General features: G+C 40.9%; 1 protein-coding gene across 7 annotated transcripts in view; it reads right to left on the bottom strand.

The window, feature by feature from the left end:
* LOC125902498 (receptor-type tyrosine-protein phosphatase mu-like) overlaps nucleotides 1-19,795 on the bottom strand; it is a 225,238-nt gene that overhangs the window by 155,424 nt on the left and 50,019 nt on the right. For all 7 annotated transcript variants that reach the window (XM_049598881.1, XM_049598884.1, XM_049598883.1 and 4 more), the window contains exon 3: nucleotides 301-575. In XM_049598881.1, coding sequence (XP_049454838.1) covers nucleotides 301-575 — 275 coding nt within the window. The remainder of the gene's footprint in view (nucleotides 1-300; nucleotides 576-19,795) is intronic.

Raw genomic sequence — 19,795 nt, 5'->3', positions numbered from 1 at the left:
TGCATTGGTAAGTGAAAATGAGTTTTCAGAATTGGAAAAAGAGGACTGGCTCAGATGGAGGGGAGAGAGAACAGATTACCATGGATACCGAGGTAGTCCCAGAAATCAATAATCTTAGGTCTTTTGAATGGGCCATTGTGCGATTGTTTGGACCTTAAATAACACATTTGTCTTGCTCCACCCAGCGAACAGGCTTTAATGACTCTGGCTTAACTATAAAGGCTGCTTACAATACACAACCTAGTTTTGTGATGAGACATTATGCAAAAGAGAGCTGGATTCAGACCAACATTTCCTCACCTGGTAGAAGTTGGGCCAGTAGGTGCTGATAGCCAATTCTACCTGTCCCCAGGAGCGAGTGGCTGGACCTGACACGTTCCAAACAGGCATCCCCATGGGACTGTTGTTTTCTTTGATGTAGACGTTTAGGTGACCAGGGTGGCTGTTGTCTCTGCCTCCTATATAGTAGTGAAAGGTAACGCAGTGGGTGTCATTCTCCCTCAGCTGCGGCGTCAGCAGTAAGGCCTTTTGTCCTGCAAAGCGTCCAGATGTGTTCACCATCATGAAGGCTGAACCTGCAACATGGACAAGAGGATATATCATGAGCTGAGCAGCTTATATCCAACCAGCAGTTCAAAGTGTCAGGTAAATTGATGTCCTATAACATCAGTCCTACAACTGCAAAAAAAAGTCATTGGAAATACTGTTTCAAAGGGATTTAAATGTTGGTAATATTTGTAATTAATCACAACCAGGAAGTGTTTCTTGCCATGGTAGATGCATGGCTCTTTGAAAGACAGTGTTGGTCGGTCAGTTTGGTTGTCCATTCTACTGCTTTGGTCCAGACTGAAATATCTAAACTACTGGATGGATTGGCATGAAGCTTTGCACAGACATTCATGGCTTGTAGATAATGTATCCTAATGACTTTAGTCACTCTTTAACTTTTCAACTAGGGCCATCACCAGGTCAATACTTCGGTTTATGAACAACTATGTGAAAACTAGGGCTGCCCCTTCATAGTCGACCAAACCTTGACTAGAAAGGTCATTAGTCTGCAAGACTTCATTGCAAGTCGCAGGAGGAAAAAAAAAAAAGTAAAACTCTATTAGGAGCTGCACCTTGTCAAAATAAATCAAAACCTATTTGTCTGGACCATGTGGGGATTTAATTTTAAAGGACAGACACAGGAAGAGGCCACGCTCAGCGGGCAGACAGGAGTCATGTCAATTCCGTAAATATTCAGTCTGACAGATACGGAAAAGTTGATCATGTTAGCGCAGGGCTACCCAGAGCTTTACATCTGTCCCACAGACTACAGGCCTACACACTTATAAACAGCACCTGGAGGAAGATCAGCTCTGCAGTCAGGATTTCAGGTAAATAGGCTATACGATGTTTGTTAAGGTAGCTTAGCAATCTCAGACACAATCTGTCACCACGCTCTTGAAAGTTGGCACAAAAAGGCCTCCTTGCGTTTTCCAGGCAGTTAAAGACGCAGCATGTGTACGGCCCCTAATTTCCAGGGCTGGTACCTGCGGTTATTCCACAGGCTAGTTAATAACATGTCGGGCAGGAAATCCAAAGTGTGGGATCATTTTGAGAAGGTGAAGGACGAACCCAAGGTGATATGTAAACTCATCCTCATTGGTCGACTACAAACATGACGTATCATTTTTAACATGTCAGTAGCTACATGCCCATTAGCCACTTAGCACAATCATTACTGCTTTGCCGACAGCGTCATTAACAGGCGGCTCGCTCAGTGTGTGTCGTGCACTTGTAGATAAAATATAGGCCTATATTCATGAAGGTTCATTAGTACGGTTTTGTATTTCTCTGTAATGTAGCACAGTGTTAACAATGTTACTGATACTATTCTTTCTCACACCTTCAACTCAAACCATTGTGTTGCCCCGCCCACAATATATCATTTAATAATTAAATTAGTATCATAAACATGAGTGTGAATAGTCAACTACTGGCTCTAAATGATGACTATTGGTCGACTATGAAAATTCTTAGTCGGGAGCAGCCCTATGAAAAATGAATGATATTTCCCTCCAACCTCAGCGGTACTTGTACTGTGATTAATTAGCTAATGTTAGCATGCTAATTCGCCAAACTAAAGTGGGACAAATGAAGTAATACCTCTTTTAGTCAACATCCTAGGCATGCTATACCAACACTGAAAACAAAAGGTCAGTATACCCTTAATTAAGGTCTTGTAAAACAGTATTACTATAGTCCTGTGCATATTAAAACTTCTAATTTTCCTCAAAAAGTAGAGACGTTGTTGAGCCTTAGCAAACCCAGACCTAAACCTGCACAAATCAGCATGTTCCCATTGTTATTGCAACCATGTTAGCATGCTGACGTTAGCATTTACCTCAAAGCTCTGCTGTGCCTCTAGCATAGTTATATAGAGTCTTAGTCTTGTTATTTAACATGCACTTGAAAGGCAACACATGGTGGTGTATAACAAGCATCAAAACACTTGCACAAAATATTTCAATGTCTTCTGAGTCGATATGTCAGGATACACCACCCTCCTATTTTTCTGTGTATTCTTTGGGTTTTCAATGCCACATCACATCGAGTTTGACACTTGCATGACATTGTATTTAACAAACCAAAAGAGAAAAGAGCCCGGAATCACAACATTTTTCTCAACTGTGTGATTATGTTTTGAGACTTAACCATGAACTCTGCTGAGTTTCAAATCCTCAGCAGTGAGGCTGGGATAAATAACAAATTCATGTAATGTGTCATTAAAGAAACATGCCAAAGACTAATGTGATACTCTCCTGCTTTATCCCTGGCAACATAATTTGGATCTGTTGGTGTTTAGAGGCAGGTGGTTATTAACTTAACAGAGAGATCTCCGAGACACAAATCAGAATATTACTACCAACGAGGTCCTGAGGTAGCTAAATGAAAGGCCTAATCTTATAAGACTATGCAGAAAGCAGGTAAATGACTGTGCTGAGACTGTTTCTATTAGCGCTGAGAATTCAAGCATGTGACCCTAATGAGAACGTGCTCTTATCTTTGGATTGATGCAAAGTCTATGATCATTATCATTCATCAAAATACAAAGACAAAAAAAAGAGAAAGAAAAATGACTAATCATAAAAATGCTAAGTGTTTGAGAGGAGTGTTTTTCCCCCTCAATGATACAGAGAAGGGAAATGATGAGAAATCAATAAGTAAAAATCTGCCAAAAAAAATGCCAACCAAGCCCCATTTAGATTTTATTGCTCTGGTTCAATATTAAAGGTTAATCTAATTCTCTCCCCTCTTGCCAATAAAACACAAGTGAGAATTATTATATTGGCAAACTTTCAAGAAGATGCAGAACACATTCTATTTGTCATCATCCTATTTAGCTTGGCTTGGTAATGAGATGGCACAAATCGTAACAGCATTTGAGACACGGCCAAAAAGACTCAGTTCATGTTGAAATACATTTTCTTTTTGGAAGTGTGGTAATGATTGGAAGGCACATTCTGCTTAGAGGTGAGACAAACAACCTGTTAGCAAAAAAGCTCTCGTGCTCTCCTGCATGTGAAGCAGAGCTGAACCCGCGGCGGATGTGAATCTTTGTCATTAAATTTAACATCTGGCGATTCGCTCAGATATGGTGTTAAAAAGGGTGAATAACGTCGACTAAATCAGCAGGCTTGTGTCAGCCAAACAGCCTCTCACAAAACCCTATTTGTTCCATCAATGACTCGAGCTTGCCCACTTGTCTTCTTGTGCTGCACTTGTAACGCTCACCAATTCCAGATGTCTCCAGCTTCAGATAACGAGTGGGGGTTCTGTCATGTTTACACAATGAAACAGGAGGAGAGGGAGCAGAGGAGGAGGAGGAGGAGGAGGAGGAGGAGCAGTGAGTTGTGATGACACAGAGTCAGCCTCCCTGGCTTTGTCTGTCAGGTGGTACCAAGTTGTTGTTAAAAAGGATCTTAACGTGTTTGGATCACATTACATGAGGGGATGAATTTTAATATGAACTATTAATAACTCCACACAAAAGGGAAACCATGAACACAAACCAGAGGAACTGTATTATACTGCTGGTGAATCTATGCTCGGTAAGAGTGCGTGGTTCACATTGGATTGTGGATCTCTGAATCACATGGGCCAAAGTGGAATACAAAATATGTGGGCCAGACATTACATTGTATATCAAAAATAAACTGAGGCTTCCAATTCACTCTAATCAGTTCTCTCAGATTTTTTTTTAGAAATTTGAGAAACAATATTTCCATAATATATTTTAGTATTTCTGGTCTGCAAAACAATAAATTAGGGCTGTCAAAATAACACACTCATTTCGATTAATTAATCACAGGTAAATTAACGCTGAATCATCGTGTTCCATGGTGACCTTTGACCCGGTGCATCATTGAAGGCCACAGTGGCTTTGTAACATAATGGAGGCAGACGAGACAACACTGCTTGGCCCCGTGAATGAACATTTACATTTAAAAAAAATCCCCAGATGGAGCTGTTGATGGGAGCTCCGTCCTCTAAAATTTCTGCAGTGAGGAATTTTCATACCATCAGAGTTCTTCAAGCCTGAAATATCACCACAAAGCATTATACAGTGATCCCGGAGGTCCAAGCTAGCACAGCCTCTGATGCTAGCACTAGTAGCCAAACTCATCAAGCCACACTTGACCAGGCGTTCAGGCACAAACTGAGTAAGTCTACCTGTGACCGACTAACTCCCTTGCAAAATGGACTGCAATAGACCGCAGACCAGTTTCAGTGGGAGAGGACAGGGGGACAAATGTGTCCAAAATCTAGCAGCTTTACTACGACACATCTGTGAAAATTCAATTTAAGATTACTTTCTTTTTTTTTTTACATACTTTCATAGCAAAAACTGATGTATGCGATTATTTAGATTAATTAATCACTTAGCATGTGATTAACTTGATTATTTTTTTCTTGACAGACCTACAATAAATACATAGTTGAGCGTGAAAGTGTATTGCTGACCTTGTAAATGAACAAATGTAGGTCAAGATCACCTAGTCGCCTTTTCCTGTTGCTTTCAACTACATCTCATGGTTTGTATTTAAAAACCACCTTCTACATACAGTTCAGCAGGTACAATTTTTTTTTAATTTTTCAATTTTAATTTTTAATTTTATATACTTTATTAATCCCTGAGGGGAAATTCAATTTTTCACTCTGTTGTCAGTTACACACAGGTCCAAACACGCACATGCACAAACTGGACCTATACATGCACTAAGTGGAGAGATGTCAGAGTGGGCTGCCCATGACAGGCGCTCTGAGCGGTTGGGGGGTTCGGTGCCTTGCTCAGGGGCACCTCGGCAGTGCCCAGGAGGTGAACTGGCACCTCTCCAGCTACCAGTCCACGCTCCATATTTTGGTCCGGACAGGGACTTGAACAGGCGACCCTCCGGTTCCCAACCCAAGTCCCTATGGACTGAGCTGCTGCCGCCCCTATACATACTACATTTGTTGGTAGTATGCAGCATGAAATTCTTTTTTGCAGTATGTTTGACCAGGCTTAGCTGGTGTCCAGTTTTGGAAAGCGGAAGTAACAATAGCACAGCTAATAGCAAATCACCACTACTGTATATCGGCAGTTTGCCTGCAGATAAGGGCCTCTGTGTCCTGCTCTGTCTTTATCAACATAAAATATGCCCTCACATTAGATTAAAGTTATGTATGTCATGTTGTTTTCTTATTGACAGCTCGCTGAGGTTATCATTGCTGTCTGCATTGCTGTGATAGCAAATGTTAGCTCAGCAGGCTTATATTAAATGTAATGGCTTTGTTATGGGTAGTAAGGCAATGGTAGTTATGTTCATTACAGATTCATTACAGCTGTAGCTTAGTCACAAAAATTAACACTGAATGTGTTATTAAAATGTGAGTTGTTGTGACTGTTGCATTGCTTTGTATTGTGGGGCACAGTAAACTGTCCAACACACAATGGAGATTTTTTCAGAATTAGAACAACATCAAGTTATTTTTGGCATACTTTAGATTTTTCTTTTGTTTGCATATTGAATACTGCATGCTATATTTTGGGCAAATCAGTACTGCTAGTGTAGTAGAGAAGTTTAAATTAAAGAACTAAGACTTTTGATGCATACAAGACTTTTTTTCTCTCAAATTTTGGTTGCAAATTTGTTAAAACCATGTTATTGTGCACTTCTCCTTTTCCAACATAATCCATCCACCTGACAGGTGTGACATATTAGATTGCTGATTAAACAGCATGATTACACACAGGTGTGCCTTGGGATGGTTACAATAAAAGGCAACTCTAAAATGTGCAGTTTGATCACAACACAATGCCACACAAAGTTTTGAGGGAATGTGCTGTTGGCATGCTGACTGCAGGACTGTTCACCAGGGCTGTTGCCTGTGATTTAATGTTCCATACAGTGTCATTGAGACCAGTCTGCCGAACAGCTAATGCAACAACTGGTTTTCACAACTGAAGAATTTCCTCACAAACTGTCAGAAACCATCTCGGGGAAGCTCATCTGCATGCTCGTCACCCTCATCCGGGTCTTGACCTGACAGCAGTTCAAAGTTGTAACCGACTTAAGCGGCTAACTGCTCGCCTTCGATGATGTCTGGCGCTTTGGAGGAATGTTCTAATCAAAGATGAATCACTGTTTACACTGTGCAGATGACAGGCGGTGCGTGTGGCGTCGTGTGGGCAAGCGTTGTGAACATAGTGGCCCATGGTGAGGTTATGGTGTGGGCTGAGATAAGCTACGGACAACAAACACAGGTGAATTTTATCGATGGCACTTTGAATGCACCGAGATGCGGTGACGAGATCCTGAGAGCCCTTGTCATGGCATTCATCTGTCGCCATGACCTCATGTTGCAGAGGCTGAAAACATCCCATTTCTAGCCTGATGCTCTGCACAACAGTGCGTTCCAATTCCTGCCAATTTCGCAACCTCACACAGCCATTGATAAGGAGTGGGCCAGCTTTCCACAGGCCACAATCAACAACCTGATTAACTCTCTGTGAACTAGCTGTGTCGCACTGCACGAGGCAGATGGTGGTCACACAAGAAATTGACTGATTCTTTGGGGCGTCTGTGACCAAAATGCATTTCTGTAGCTTCAGTAATGCCGGATCCCAATAAATGTCTTTTTTTCCCCAAGTTAATCTGCACATTTTAGAGCTGCCTTTTATTGTAACCATCCCAAGGCACACCTGTGTAGAAATCATGCTGTGCAATCAGCATCTTGATGTGGCACACATGTCAGGTAGATGAATTATCTTGGAAAAAGAGACCTGCTCACTAAACGTGATTTTAACAAATTCGCAACTAAAGAGAATAAGTCTTTTGTGTGCACAGAGAAAGCTGTAGATTTTAAAAACTCAAGAAGAATGGGAGCGAAAACAAAAGTGTTGGGTTTATATATTTATTCAGTGTATTTACAGCATGATTGTGGCTTTCCTGTGTTATAGATTGTCCCGCACAGCAGGACTCTGTTGTGATTTACTATTGTGAACAGCCCACTGTTGTTCTCCCAGAGCTTTTTAATGTATTATTCACATTCAGTTTGTCTCCGATTCAAGTCTTGAGGCTAATTAATTCTGAGGCTAAGCAGGAAGTTGTGTAAGGTACATGTAGAAGGGCAGGAGATGAGTCGACTTTGAGACACTTGTTTGTCCAACCAGGTGCCTCTATATGAGGGCTGTGAGGTCTCTTTAATAACATTCAGCCATCTGCTCAGGTGCCCAGAACATTTTTGTTTTTTCCCTTTGAGGCATCAGCAACCCTTGGTGTGATGCGAACCAGCACTAATAATCAGTTGATGAATTGTTCAGTTGTAGCTCATGTTACAAAGACAAAGATGCTGGCACCACTGCTTTCCTCTATGATTAAAACAGGCTGTTTACTTTTCATTTCAAAACAGCCATGTTGTGACAGTGTTGCACAGGAGATTTATGCGCAGCAGTGCTCTTTGTTAGTAATTAGAGATGAAAATATCAGATCCCTCAAGCGGCATTTGTACATTTTTTACTACTTCGTTAATGAAATATTAATAAAACAATAGGTACCCTTTGTAAGTAGTCACTTTTCATTTAATAAAACTCAATGCAGTGGCTGTTAATATTAAAGAGCAATTATTTGATAGAAAAATATGCAAATATTAGAGCAATTCTTCCTCCCTATCAGGCAGGTTGCAGAACTGTAGCAATGACACTGTGAAATTGCTGTCACCAAATTTGAAGCCTACAAATCGTCTTGCTTTGGGTCAGTGGACCTGAACACAACAAGGAGGAAAAGTCTTTGCTTTCCTCATTATTGACCACCATAAAACATAAGAATACAGTATTTTAAATGGCAGCGTGCCGCCTCACCGTGCTGCCACTGTCACTGTCTCACAGAAGTGAAGAAGATGACAGGGGAACACTGATTGTCATTCAGTTTCTATGCTCTTAGAGCCTAATGACCACATACTCTGCAGGACCTGCTGCACCATGACAAGCTAATTAGCCAGCGAGACTAAGAGCAAATTATAATGACACTGTGTTAGTGCTGTGCTAATGTGCTAGTGATGCACACGGGTGTTTTCTCTCCCTCTCCTCTTCTTTCTCTATCTCTTGTGCCTTAACAATGGCGTGTTCAAGACCAATTAAAAATAGAGAGCTCTCAGCACACTCAAGGCCTGTCTCTGCAACTCTGTAAAGGCCAGGGCTCGGCTATTGTCTAAGGTATTCAGAGGAACAGATTTATTATTATTCCAATGTAGGCCACCTTCACCTCCAGTTACAATGATGGCTGAACATGGAGAACATGGAGACTGGTATGAAAAATGAATTAGTAAAAGATGAAATGTCCCTGCCGCGGATGCTACATACATTCATGTTGCTGTTCTTCAGAAACGAAGGGCACGCTGCTCAAATAGAAAAGCATAACTTCATTATACTGCAGTATTTTAGACATTATCAACAAGGACGCTGTGCCTGAATGAGGGCCGTTGCACAAAAACATTAACCCCGCATTGATTATCAGACAATTCATTGTTAGAGGCCATAGATGAGACGGTGTGACAAAAATTGATAACATCTCAGTTTGGCTCCAAAAAGCTCTTGGTCCGATTCCATTGCATTTCTGTCATTAGTCAAGTTTTTTGATTTAAGAACAACTGTCGGCTCTAAGCAATGAGTACTACTGCATACTGAAAAGGTTGTATAATGAATATGCGCAGGTGTGTTCCTCCATGACTGCCTGCTCACCTCGTAGACTTTACATTGTGATGATGTCACAGACTTTTAAATAGCTTCTCTCGGCTCGATGAAAGTTTTACAAATATAAAACCTTCATGGATCAAGAATTCATAAACGAGAGTCATAATTGACCTTGTCTGCAGTTCAAGGTGTCCTGTCAACAGTTTTACAGACGTCTCTTTTATAATGGTGGTCTATGGGGAAAATGCCTTTTGGACTGCACAGGATTTTTTTCTGTAATACCGCAAGTGGCCTCTGGAAAAACTAGGAAGCAAGGCTAAGTGGCGTTCCAGGGGAGCCTGAGAATAATATGCCGAATTTTGGACCAAACTGTTGACTGTCAAATTGCGTTTCAGGTAACTAAGGCACTAGGTTTTGATATGAAAGAAAAATGAGTGTATAAAAGACAGTATCTTTGGTTCTGCTGCATCAGTTTTATTTTTAAACAGTGCAGTCTGTCAATGTTATTGTGTAAAACTTGAATTAAAAGCCCCGTCCCTATTATGATTGTTAGAAGTGGAAGAACTGAAAGAAGACAGAAAATTAGTATTTCCTGAATTCTTTTTATCTGGTGTTGCTCTTAAATTGTGTAATGAGATAAATATCTTGCTGATGATTTATCTGATGACAAAGATATCCACAGACAGTTTCGCAAGATGTATGCGCAAGCTAATATGCTTGCTGGCAAATTTAGCATGTGTTCAGTTGATGTGACGATAGCTCTTTTTAGAGCATTTTGCACTCCGCTGTATACTGCCCACTTGTGACAATCCTATAGGAAGAGCAGTATGCAAAGACTCAATGTGGCCTATAACGATGGCAGGAGACTACTTCCACGATAGTGAAGTGCCAGCCGAATGTTTGCAAATGTTGATGTGCCTACCCGCCCTGCTTTAATATGTAATCTTATATATGGATATGTGTGCAGGCTCTCTGTCTCAGAAAATGGTATCATAACGTTATGGACTGTTCTCTGTGTCCTTAATAAAGTCATTATCAATTTTATTAATAAACACATAGTCCTTTTTACTAGCCTGGCGTGGCTACACATTTTGACAAATAAAGGCCCGTCTCAATTAGAAGCCTGGTCTGGTTGCCAAGCAGTTCATTTGGATGCATAAAACCAGATTGTTGACTACCCACTTGAGCTAATGTTAGTTAGCGATTTAGATTGCACATACAAATAGAAATGTTTAATATGGAGATGCTGCACATCATTAGCTCAGTTCATTTCATTTCATTGAAACCATGAGCACCAGAGAAGACCCTAATTCGCTTAAATTTACCAGCATGACAAAAAAACGTGGTGACTCTCTACCTCTGAAGCTGTCATAAAGTCAGAATATGTGTCCATTCCTCAGTTACCCGGTAAGTTACTCATATTCCTTTATTCCATAAGGGTCCACCAATCAAAAGAATCGAAGGTCTTTTTTATAAAAAATAGCCCAAGTTATTATTATTGTTTTAACAGGATAAAGTCGTGTTGTGTCACTATGCTAGGTGCCACTATCCTAGGATGCCATGAAACAAGTGTCATAACATAACACATAATTGATATGTTATTCAAAGCCTAATTTTTATACAAGTAATATTCATATTGGTTCAAATAAACAATTTGGTCGTATTTCCTGGTCTTTGCTTAGCACTAGTTCTGTGTGAAAGGGATTAAAGGCCTGTCCCAAATACAAACCTGTAGAGTTCATTGATTTAAGCAAAAAATAGCCCAGGCTACTAAAAGTTTTACGGTATATTCACTAATAGGCTGCTGAAAAACACCCTAAATTCATGTGGTATCAAACTAATAACAAACAAAAGTTTTCTACTGGGAAAAAATACTTTTCCAGCAAGTGTAAACCCACAAATATCCAGACTGAGCTGGACATTTAGCAACCCCAAAACAACAGCCTCAGTGGTTTAACAGTATAATGAGCCACAGAGATATACTCCAGGTGAAGGCCTCCGTCAGGTTTATCCTTTCACCTGTCAGCTCACTCACACTGGCAGAGCAGTCGGGAGATGGTCACAGTTTGTGTCAGTCCTGGTGACACACCGGTAATCATTTAAGAGCTAAATAATTTGGCATTTTTTTAAGCACCTAATTGTTCAGGGGTGCAACTTTCAGGCAGCCTCACAACCCTGGTATCTATCAAAGCAGTAAGTCTTGTGCATTAAAGCCAAGTCTTTTGAACTTTACTGCTCTGACATCATCCTGAGAAAACAGGCACAAAATAATGATCATGATCCGCTGACACGCTGACAGACCAACAAAGCGATAAAATCCTGCTTTCGTTTCAAAATCGCAGTTTTTCAAGATTACAACAATGTGACAAAACCAGATCCTAATTCCCTCATTTCTTGCAGTAGAGTCTCATTTCTTTAGACTCCTTTTTTTGTACTCATCGTAGAAAGCAGGAGGAGGTTTGTGGAGACGCAGACAGAGTACAGTGACCTCAGGCCAACCTCACACGAATCCTATTAACCATTTTCGGTTGCATTCATTCTTCCTTGTTTGACTGTAGGAATGAAAAACATTGAAGACGCTATGCCAAGAAGACTGACCACCATCCAATGTGTACATTTTTAGAGACACATGAGTACACATATAATATAAAAGCAGCCTGATGAATGCACTTCATAGCAGTGATACATGTAGAGGGCTGGATACACAGTTTTCAATGAGGCAAGGTTAAGTGGCTGCATTTATGAATTTTATTTTCTCCCTTGGTTCGTCTCCTTAAAAAGGCAGGGAAGTCTTCTTAATGGGAATACAGTCTTATATAATTTAGTTCACACAAATAGGGTTCTGTCTAATCCTAATCATCAAAGTCTATAGGCTGAAGGTATTTAGATTAATTATCAGTTGAGTGATGGTCTGAGCAGAGGATATAATTTGCAATAATGACTAGCGCTCATTATTTCTCCTCCATTCAGGTCCTGAACTCTGTGAAAATCATTATGTGGGGGAAATCAGAATGAAGGGGCGCTCTTTAAACCCAAACCCTCCAGGTCTCATTTGCTAATAAAATTCACAGAGGTCACCACCGCAGAAAAGCACGGCTGCCGCTTCGGAAATGTCAATGAAGACAGGGCTATTCTCACTGTCTGCCACCAATCAAAAATGCTCTCGCTGTGAGGGTTAGGCTGTTAATGTGAACAGCCGTGGCCTCCACTCAATTTTCCAAGAACTTTCCCTGTGTCCTTTGAAACATGAAAGAGGCCTGATAAAGTAACAGTGAATAAGTTTGGGCTTTCCATACGAAGGAGCTGCCAGGTTTCTTTGACGGTGTCAAACAGATTCACCCAAAACCATCCATCATGCAGAACACGTTTCAGCCCTGTCATTTTAGTCAGGTGGAACAACTGACCCTTATTATGTTCCATGACAGCATCTTTTGTTGCTGCGTGTCAATCAACAGCAATTCTTAATGGCTTAATATGTCATCTTAATATGCAGTACGCACTATTGGTGCTTCACTGCAATAAATGGGTCATATAATGGCCCATTTGCCTGATACAAACCCATTATACAATAGAGAGTGTTCATGTGAGTCACCTAGCTGCATCATTAGCCTTAACTGTACATACCATGCACACTAATGGGAAAAGATACAGTATGCAAATATGTCCTCCATCATGACAGTACAGTGTGCTGTCATAATCCTGTTTATAGTAATGGACGCAATCCTGTTTGTTCAGACCGCTTAAACCGGCAAACACGCTAAATTGAAAATCGCAGTCTGTCATCCTCTGGAATTAATTCAGGAATTGATCAGACGTCATAATTTGCTGTTCTGTTTCGTCCCCTAATCATATAATGGGGCTTCTCCTTAACCTCACAACCTTGCCAACGCCGTGCAAGGTGTGATTTTCACACAAAGTTGTGAATGGCTCAAAAGCAATTAGCTTATTTCCCCTCCCTCCTCAACAGCAAATCCCATCTTTTGCTGATGTGATTTAAATTCTGATTAAATTTCTGACGTCCTTCAGTCAGTGGGTGTTCTCTCCTCTCATATTTTAAGTGGCTAGGCTTCTCCTCCTTTCATTTAAACAGCACATACAGCTCCGTAAACAGCACTTGGTTGACCAGGTAAGGCGGAGGGGCTTTGTCAATTCATTACATCCTGATTGAAATGGTCAAAAAGGTGAATGGTTTGACTTTTAAAATGATCCGTCTTATCCATATGCAGCAGCCGCACTCTAAAGAAAGGCACCCTTCTGGGTTCAAGAGTGAGCTGCATTTGCATGAACGCATTATGAACCTGACAAGAAAGCACCAGAAAGAGAGAAGATCACCGTTACCCTGTGAAGAACCTCATTGTGCCAGTCCTTCACTATTGTCTAGGTGTCATTATCGACCAAGGGCGTGCTATCAAAACAAAGACCCTGTGCAACAGTGAAACAAAAACATTCAATTTCTCTCCCGCAACATATTTAAAGCAGACATTAAAAATACAACAATAAGTCATTTAGCCGGAGCTGCTTTTGCTATTGTGCCGAGCATAATACAAAAACCCTAATTAATCTCAGTTAGAGGACCTTCTTTCTCCTCCTCCCCTTGCCATTATTCCCCACAACGAGTCCCAGGGGAGAGTCAGGGAGCAGCAACCTACTGCTGGCAACATCCATGACACCATCAGAGGAGGAGGCAGCCTCTGCACCAGCTGGGGCTCACTAAAAACAGCTTCCTTCTTAATGGCATCTGGACACCCTGTGCAGCACCACACTGCAAACTTCCTCACCAAATCAGCCTCTTCCATTCTTCTCAGAGACTACTGCGCCATGTTGGGGAACTTATAGCAACAGAGAGCAGGGTGGGAACTTAGACATCAGTATTTTTGATACGTCTTTGATTTAAGCGTGGTAATTTTCTATCCAAATACTACGCAATCCAAGCCAACATCTGGCCCTGACAGAAGTGCGTCCAGCTCCATCCTCCAAGGCTAAATAAGTGTCATCTTGGCTCAAATGGTTTTAATATCATTGTCCAGGACAGATGAGGCTCGTTGGTAACAGCAGGACTGACAGCGACAGCTCTGTCGGGGGTTTCTCCAGTTGGCTAGGGAGAGGGAACAGACTGGGGAGTGCCCAAGCAGACATGCAGAGCCTCAGAGCTGGGCTGAGCCACCCTAAAGGAGCCAAAGCATGCAATCAGGGCTGTGCGGAGGGATAAACAAGACTACTCTCCATCCAGACGTAGCAATTAGGTAGGGAGCGGATTGTCATAAACAACCAAGAGTTTCAGGCACTGCTCGTCCCTTCTTCATGTGACCAGAGGGCTTGTTTTCCTCGTTGCATTTCATTTCGCTATACCGTTTTGGTACTCTTTTATTTACATGTTGGGATGGAATGGGGCCAGTTTGGCCTTAAGTTGCAGTATTAGCTGTGCAGGATGAAGGAGAGTCCTCAGTGGGCTCACATCAAATTCTGCACAAGGCCTTTCACGAGTGTGCTCTTCACAAGTACCACAATGACACACCACCTTAATTCAGGATTTTTCTTATTGATCTCACAATCCTTTGATAGATGCTTTTGCAGGTAATAGATGTGTGCAGCTCTCAAATCTGAGAGAGGGAGTTAACTTGTTAAATTGGCATTTTCTCGGGTCTAATCCAATTTTTCATATCGGCACCTGAGTGACAGATACAAGTTTAAACCTGACCTGACGTCAATGCCGGATGATTCTGCAAAACCCATGATTACAAATAAGGACATCTTATTTTACATCCAGTGCCAGTATTTTTAAACTCTCCCTTTTCTACAGTATCACTGTACGTTGCCATGACTACAGTCTTTCCAAACCAAACTATGGTTGGGGTGTGGTTAGGGTTAGACAACAACAACAACAACACTTGTTATGGTTAGGAAAGGACTGTGGTTATGGTTAATAAAAAGCAGAGCGGTCTGTGACAGAACCCTCACTCTGTCAATGTCATGCTCCACCACCCTGATCTCTTCTCCCCTTTCCACCTTACTACATTGAAGGTGAACTAATTTCTATAAACTGTGCACTGTGCATATGCATTATCTGTAGGCAATGTGCGGTTACTTTGGTATGGGAAGTGTTCTGGTTTCCATTTGCAGTCCATTTGTGGTCCGATTGGTATTGACAAATCATGTTAGAATCAAGCAGCAACCTCCGGGGCTGAAAAATGAAGCCAATGTGGTGCCAAAAAATTGTGGTTCCTCAAACGAGTCAATCTCCATAGACACTCACATTAAAATACCTACGTTTACAACAGAAATAAACATTTCTCCAGCCTGGTACAAAAATGGTTTTGGTCTCTATAGCTTACATACCACACTTTTACATTTTATTAAAGCTTAAAGTTACCCACATTTTTTATTTATTTATTTAACCTAAATTTAACCAGGAAGTCCCATTGAGATTGAAAATCTTTCTTAGAAGAGAGACCTGGCCAAGGTAGTCGCCAATCAAACACATTTTAAATGCAACAAATAAAACTTACAATACAAAAATCTGCAATAAAACAACATAGTGGCCTCTCAAGAAAATCAAGCACATCCCTATCACCACATTATTTATGATGCCCTTAAATTCATTAATGGGTACATTAAAAAGCAACCACCTGGAGGAGCGTAGCTGGTGACTACCAGAGCTGACACACAGATGGGAGCAGAGGTGGGCCGGAAGTTTGCCAATATTGCTTTATAGATAAGAATATACCAGTGCTGTTGTCTGCAACTGGTCAGTGATGTCCAAACCACCAAATTATAAAGAATGCAGTGATGAGTAAGGGACATTGCATTTGTAATAAAACGTAGAGATGCATAGTACACTGAAACAAGGCTACGTAAAATGGAGGAGGTTGCATGCATGATTAAAGCCAGGGCCACATTGAGAGACTAGCCATCTGCGGATGGTGTCTTTGCTCCTCCACAGCTCCACCCTTTCGTCTTAACTTGGAGCTTCTGGCTCCAAAAGAAGAAAAAAACAAAATGGCAATGGCTGTAATGCCAAACTCGAGGCTTCAAAATGGGTCTCTACCAACCAGTGAGTGACATCATGATAGCTACATCTATTATTTCATACAGTCAATGGTTTGAACGGCAGGTTAACAGTCCGTGTGGATAGGCAAATGCATTGGCCTAAATGCAATTTTGAAACCCATCTTTCATCCAATGATGATTTTATTTTTTTAACTTATCTACATTTATATGCAGATATCTGCTTATAGACATTAGCCAAAATGACCAGCGCACAGAAAAGGAAATCTTGGCTCAGATATCCACTGGCTACACCAGATCAGCCCAAAATATTGGCCGTCACCCTCAGAGGCTTTACCGTCGCAAGGCTGATAGTTGATGGGTTGCGAGATGGAAGGAGAACTGCTTCCTCTATTGCCATTAAATATTGGCATTTTGAAAGATTCTGCACCTTTTGATTTACATCCAATGCCAAGGGATACTGGAGTTTACATGAAAGCTAGATGTTTAAACTTCTGGAAGGATTTGATTTGCTCTGAAAACTTAGCCAGGTTTTAATCATCATTTAATTAATAAATCCATATTGACATTGAGAATACCCCTATTTAGAAAGGTACTGTCCCTGACCAATTTCAAAAGTGTTTGACGTAGCAATGCCGTCTGTTTGGAACAATCTGTCCTGTGAGTATGATAAGGTCGTTTTGTGAGGATTCATAAGTACAGGTTGAGAGTGAGACAGCAATCAGAGGTGAGATAGCTTTTTCACCAGTGTGGCTTTCACCTACAGTAAATGCATTTCAACCTATCAACACCCTCTCCAGTAGCCCTAAAACAATTTCATCCGTCAAGTACACTACATTTCACATCCCTTTCAATGCGGTCAAAGAGGAGAGATTACAATTTTGCACGGCAGGTTGAGTGCTCACACTGAGAAATGGAGAAAGAGCTGCAACCTGTTAATTAGACACAATTCAAGATGCACAGGTAGAAAACAAGACCATCTGAAGAGTACTCAGACTAGGAAGCACAATCAGGGACACCTCTTAACCAGACATGGGATTTTAATCAGATATGTTAAATTTAGACCGTGCGCGAGGTGTTAATTTGTAGGTCAAGGCTTTTCCAGATTTCGCTGTAACCTTTGCCCAGCCTCCATGTGTCCCGACATTAATCAATTGCGATAGAAAAAGCACACACTTCCCCCTCCATGGAAAGTAATTTCTCTGGGGCGGTTCAACACACATCATTCTGATGTACACACAAACAGGTCTGGGCACTGGCTGCTTAAAATTAGTGAGGGCCTGCTAATTAATTCCCCCTCTGTCACTGGGGGGGCCCGGTGCAATCTATCTGTGATGCAGCCTTTGTGAGATTAGGCGTCAGATAGGGGAGGAAAACAATATCCATTAGTTTGCAACGCTACCTTTGTTATAACACACAAAAAAACGTCTTTCCATTAGTCTAATTCCTTAGGTGCCTTCTGCTCGGTGGTGGTGATATCTCTGCATTTCAAATCAAATGAAAAGCGATCAATGGAACATTAAAGAGACAAATTGTGTGCGACAGACACAAAATGCAGGGAAAGCATTTTAATGAATTTCAATATGTGGCTGACAAAAAGACTTCTTTAATTAAAATGGATCTGAGCATTTTGATATCAAATGTCGCTTTTGTCTGAGTTCTGTGCGGTAGAGACTCAGGTGGAAAGAAGTTGCATGAACATCACATATTGATAATTGGGGCGGAGCCAGACGTTGTAAACATACAGGGTTCTGTCCAAACCCAGGGGGGTCCAGGTGCATGCCCCCCATCTGGGAGATTTTAGATCATGAAAATGTATGACAATAAAAAGCCTAAAAATCTGTACATCATCTGGGAAAAACATAAAATGAGCCTGCATCGTATTTTGTATTCAATTGTTCTCCAACTGTCTTCATCATTCTGAAACCATAACATAACAAATGTTGAGATGATTCATTTTCCCTCCTGCCACCTAAAAAGAGGCAAAAATTGTCTCATGTTGCTATTTATACATAACATAGTTTGGGTAGGAATTTGGCATAAACAGCATTACTAATCCTCAAACCTATTTTTGTTATGCTGTGCTGGAGTAGAGTTCACAGAACAAATGTTTAGCTGACAAATCTGTTACATTTGAATCCGTGCCATAATAATCTGGGCTGCTCAAATTGCAAATCAAGGATCCCCAACAATGCCAAGTAAAGGCTGACATATACTGTGCATAGACTCTACATGGAGCCTATGTAAGTGGCCTACACCATGGTGAGCATTTATAGCCTACTTGTGTGATGCTGCATTTGGAGTTACGCTTCTAAAACGCAAGTTGTCGGTGGGGTTTCTATGTTACTGTGTTAAGTTTCTATTAAGTGCTCAAACACACATAAATGGCTCAATACTGACAATAGTAAGGACAAGTACAAAATTTGGCTCCACTGTAACTCACAAGGTTCACAGACAAAACAGTTCTCTTTTGATAGACATGTTTTTGGTACAAATACAACATGCTAACATTATTAGCATGAGCCTATGACATTTTACATTGCATAAATTAGCCTAGCAGGTAGTGGAGTTTTCCTCCACTCATATGAAGCCAGGAACAACAGCAACATTTAATATATTTTGTCCTGTTTACATGTTCTGGTTGATGTTTTGTGCATCCGTGAAGTTATCAATTTAAAACTCTTTTCTGTAAAATGAAATAAGCGCTGACACTACAACATGAAATATGTAATGTCATCTTTGGCTCAATAAAAATAAAATAAAAATTAAGCAAGGTAATGTTACCAAATTCACCTCCATTATAACTCCCAAGGTTCAATGACTACATTATAGTCTCAAAATAAAAAAATTTCCTCCACATATACAACATGCTAACATTATTACCATAAGCCTATAACATTTTACATTACATACATATTTACATTACATAAATTCAGAGCACTGTCTGAGTGTACCGTTCGGTTATCCAAAGTGCTGCACTCTCGAAATAGCAGAGCTCTGGGCACTCGTGACCAGCAGAGCGCTGAGCCAAGTGACTTAACCGTTTGTTAATTCATATAGAAATATAACATTCCATTTCTTCGACTAACAGGGCTCGCATTTTAGTGTAGAGCATCAGACTGAATATACGAACGCACCATGTCAGGTCACTCACTCTCCGGGACCGCAAATTTTACTTAAAAAAGTAAGCTAACAATAATAAAGTAAGCTCGGTACCCTCTCACTCAGGGGATGGACGACTTGACAGGATTGCTGAAGGTGGCATGGTCAGCTTTGTGGTTGATTAACATGCCAATTTTACAAAGGAGGATGACATTTAAATGGTTTCCTCCAGTTTGTTTTGCTATCGAAGCTAATGTTAGCTAATTTAATTTTAATTTAATTTAATTTTAATTTAATGTACTTTATTAATCCCCAAGGGGGAAATTCAATCTTTTCACTCTGTTGTCATATACATATACACACAGGCCTGAAATACACACACATGCACAAACAGGACCTTTTTACATGCATTAAATGGAGAGATGTCAGAGTGAGGGGGCTGCCCATGGACAGGCGCCACGAGCAGTT

Source organism: Epinephelus fuscoguttatus, linkage group LG15 (assembly GCF_011397635.1).
Source record: "Epinephelus fuscoguttatus linkage group LG15, E.fuscoguttatus.final_Chr_v1".
In the NCBI taxonomy this organism is placed as follows: Eukaryota; Metazoa; Chordata; class Actinopteri; order Perciformes; family Serranidae; genus Epinephelus; species Epinephelus fuscoguttatus.
The sequence above is the reverse complement of the archived record's forward strand: the minus strand, read 5'-3'. Positions and strand labels throughout refer to the sequence as shown.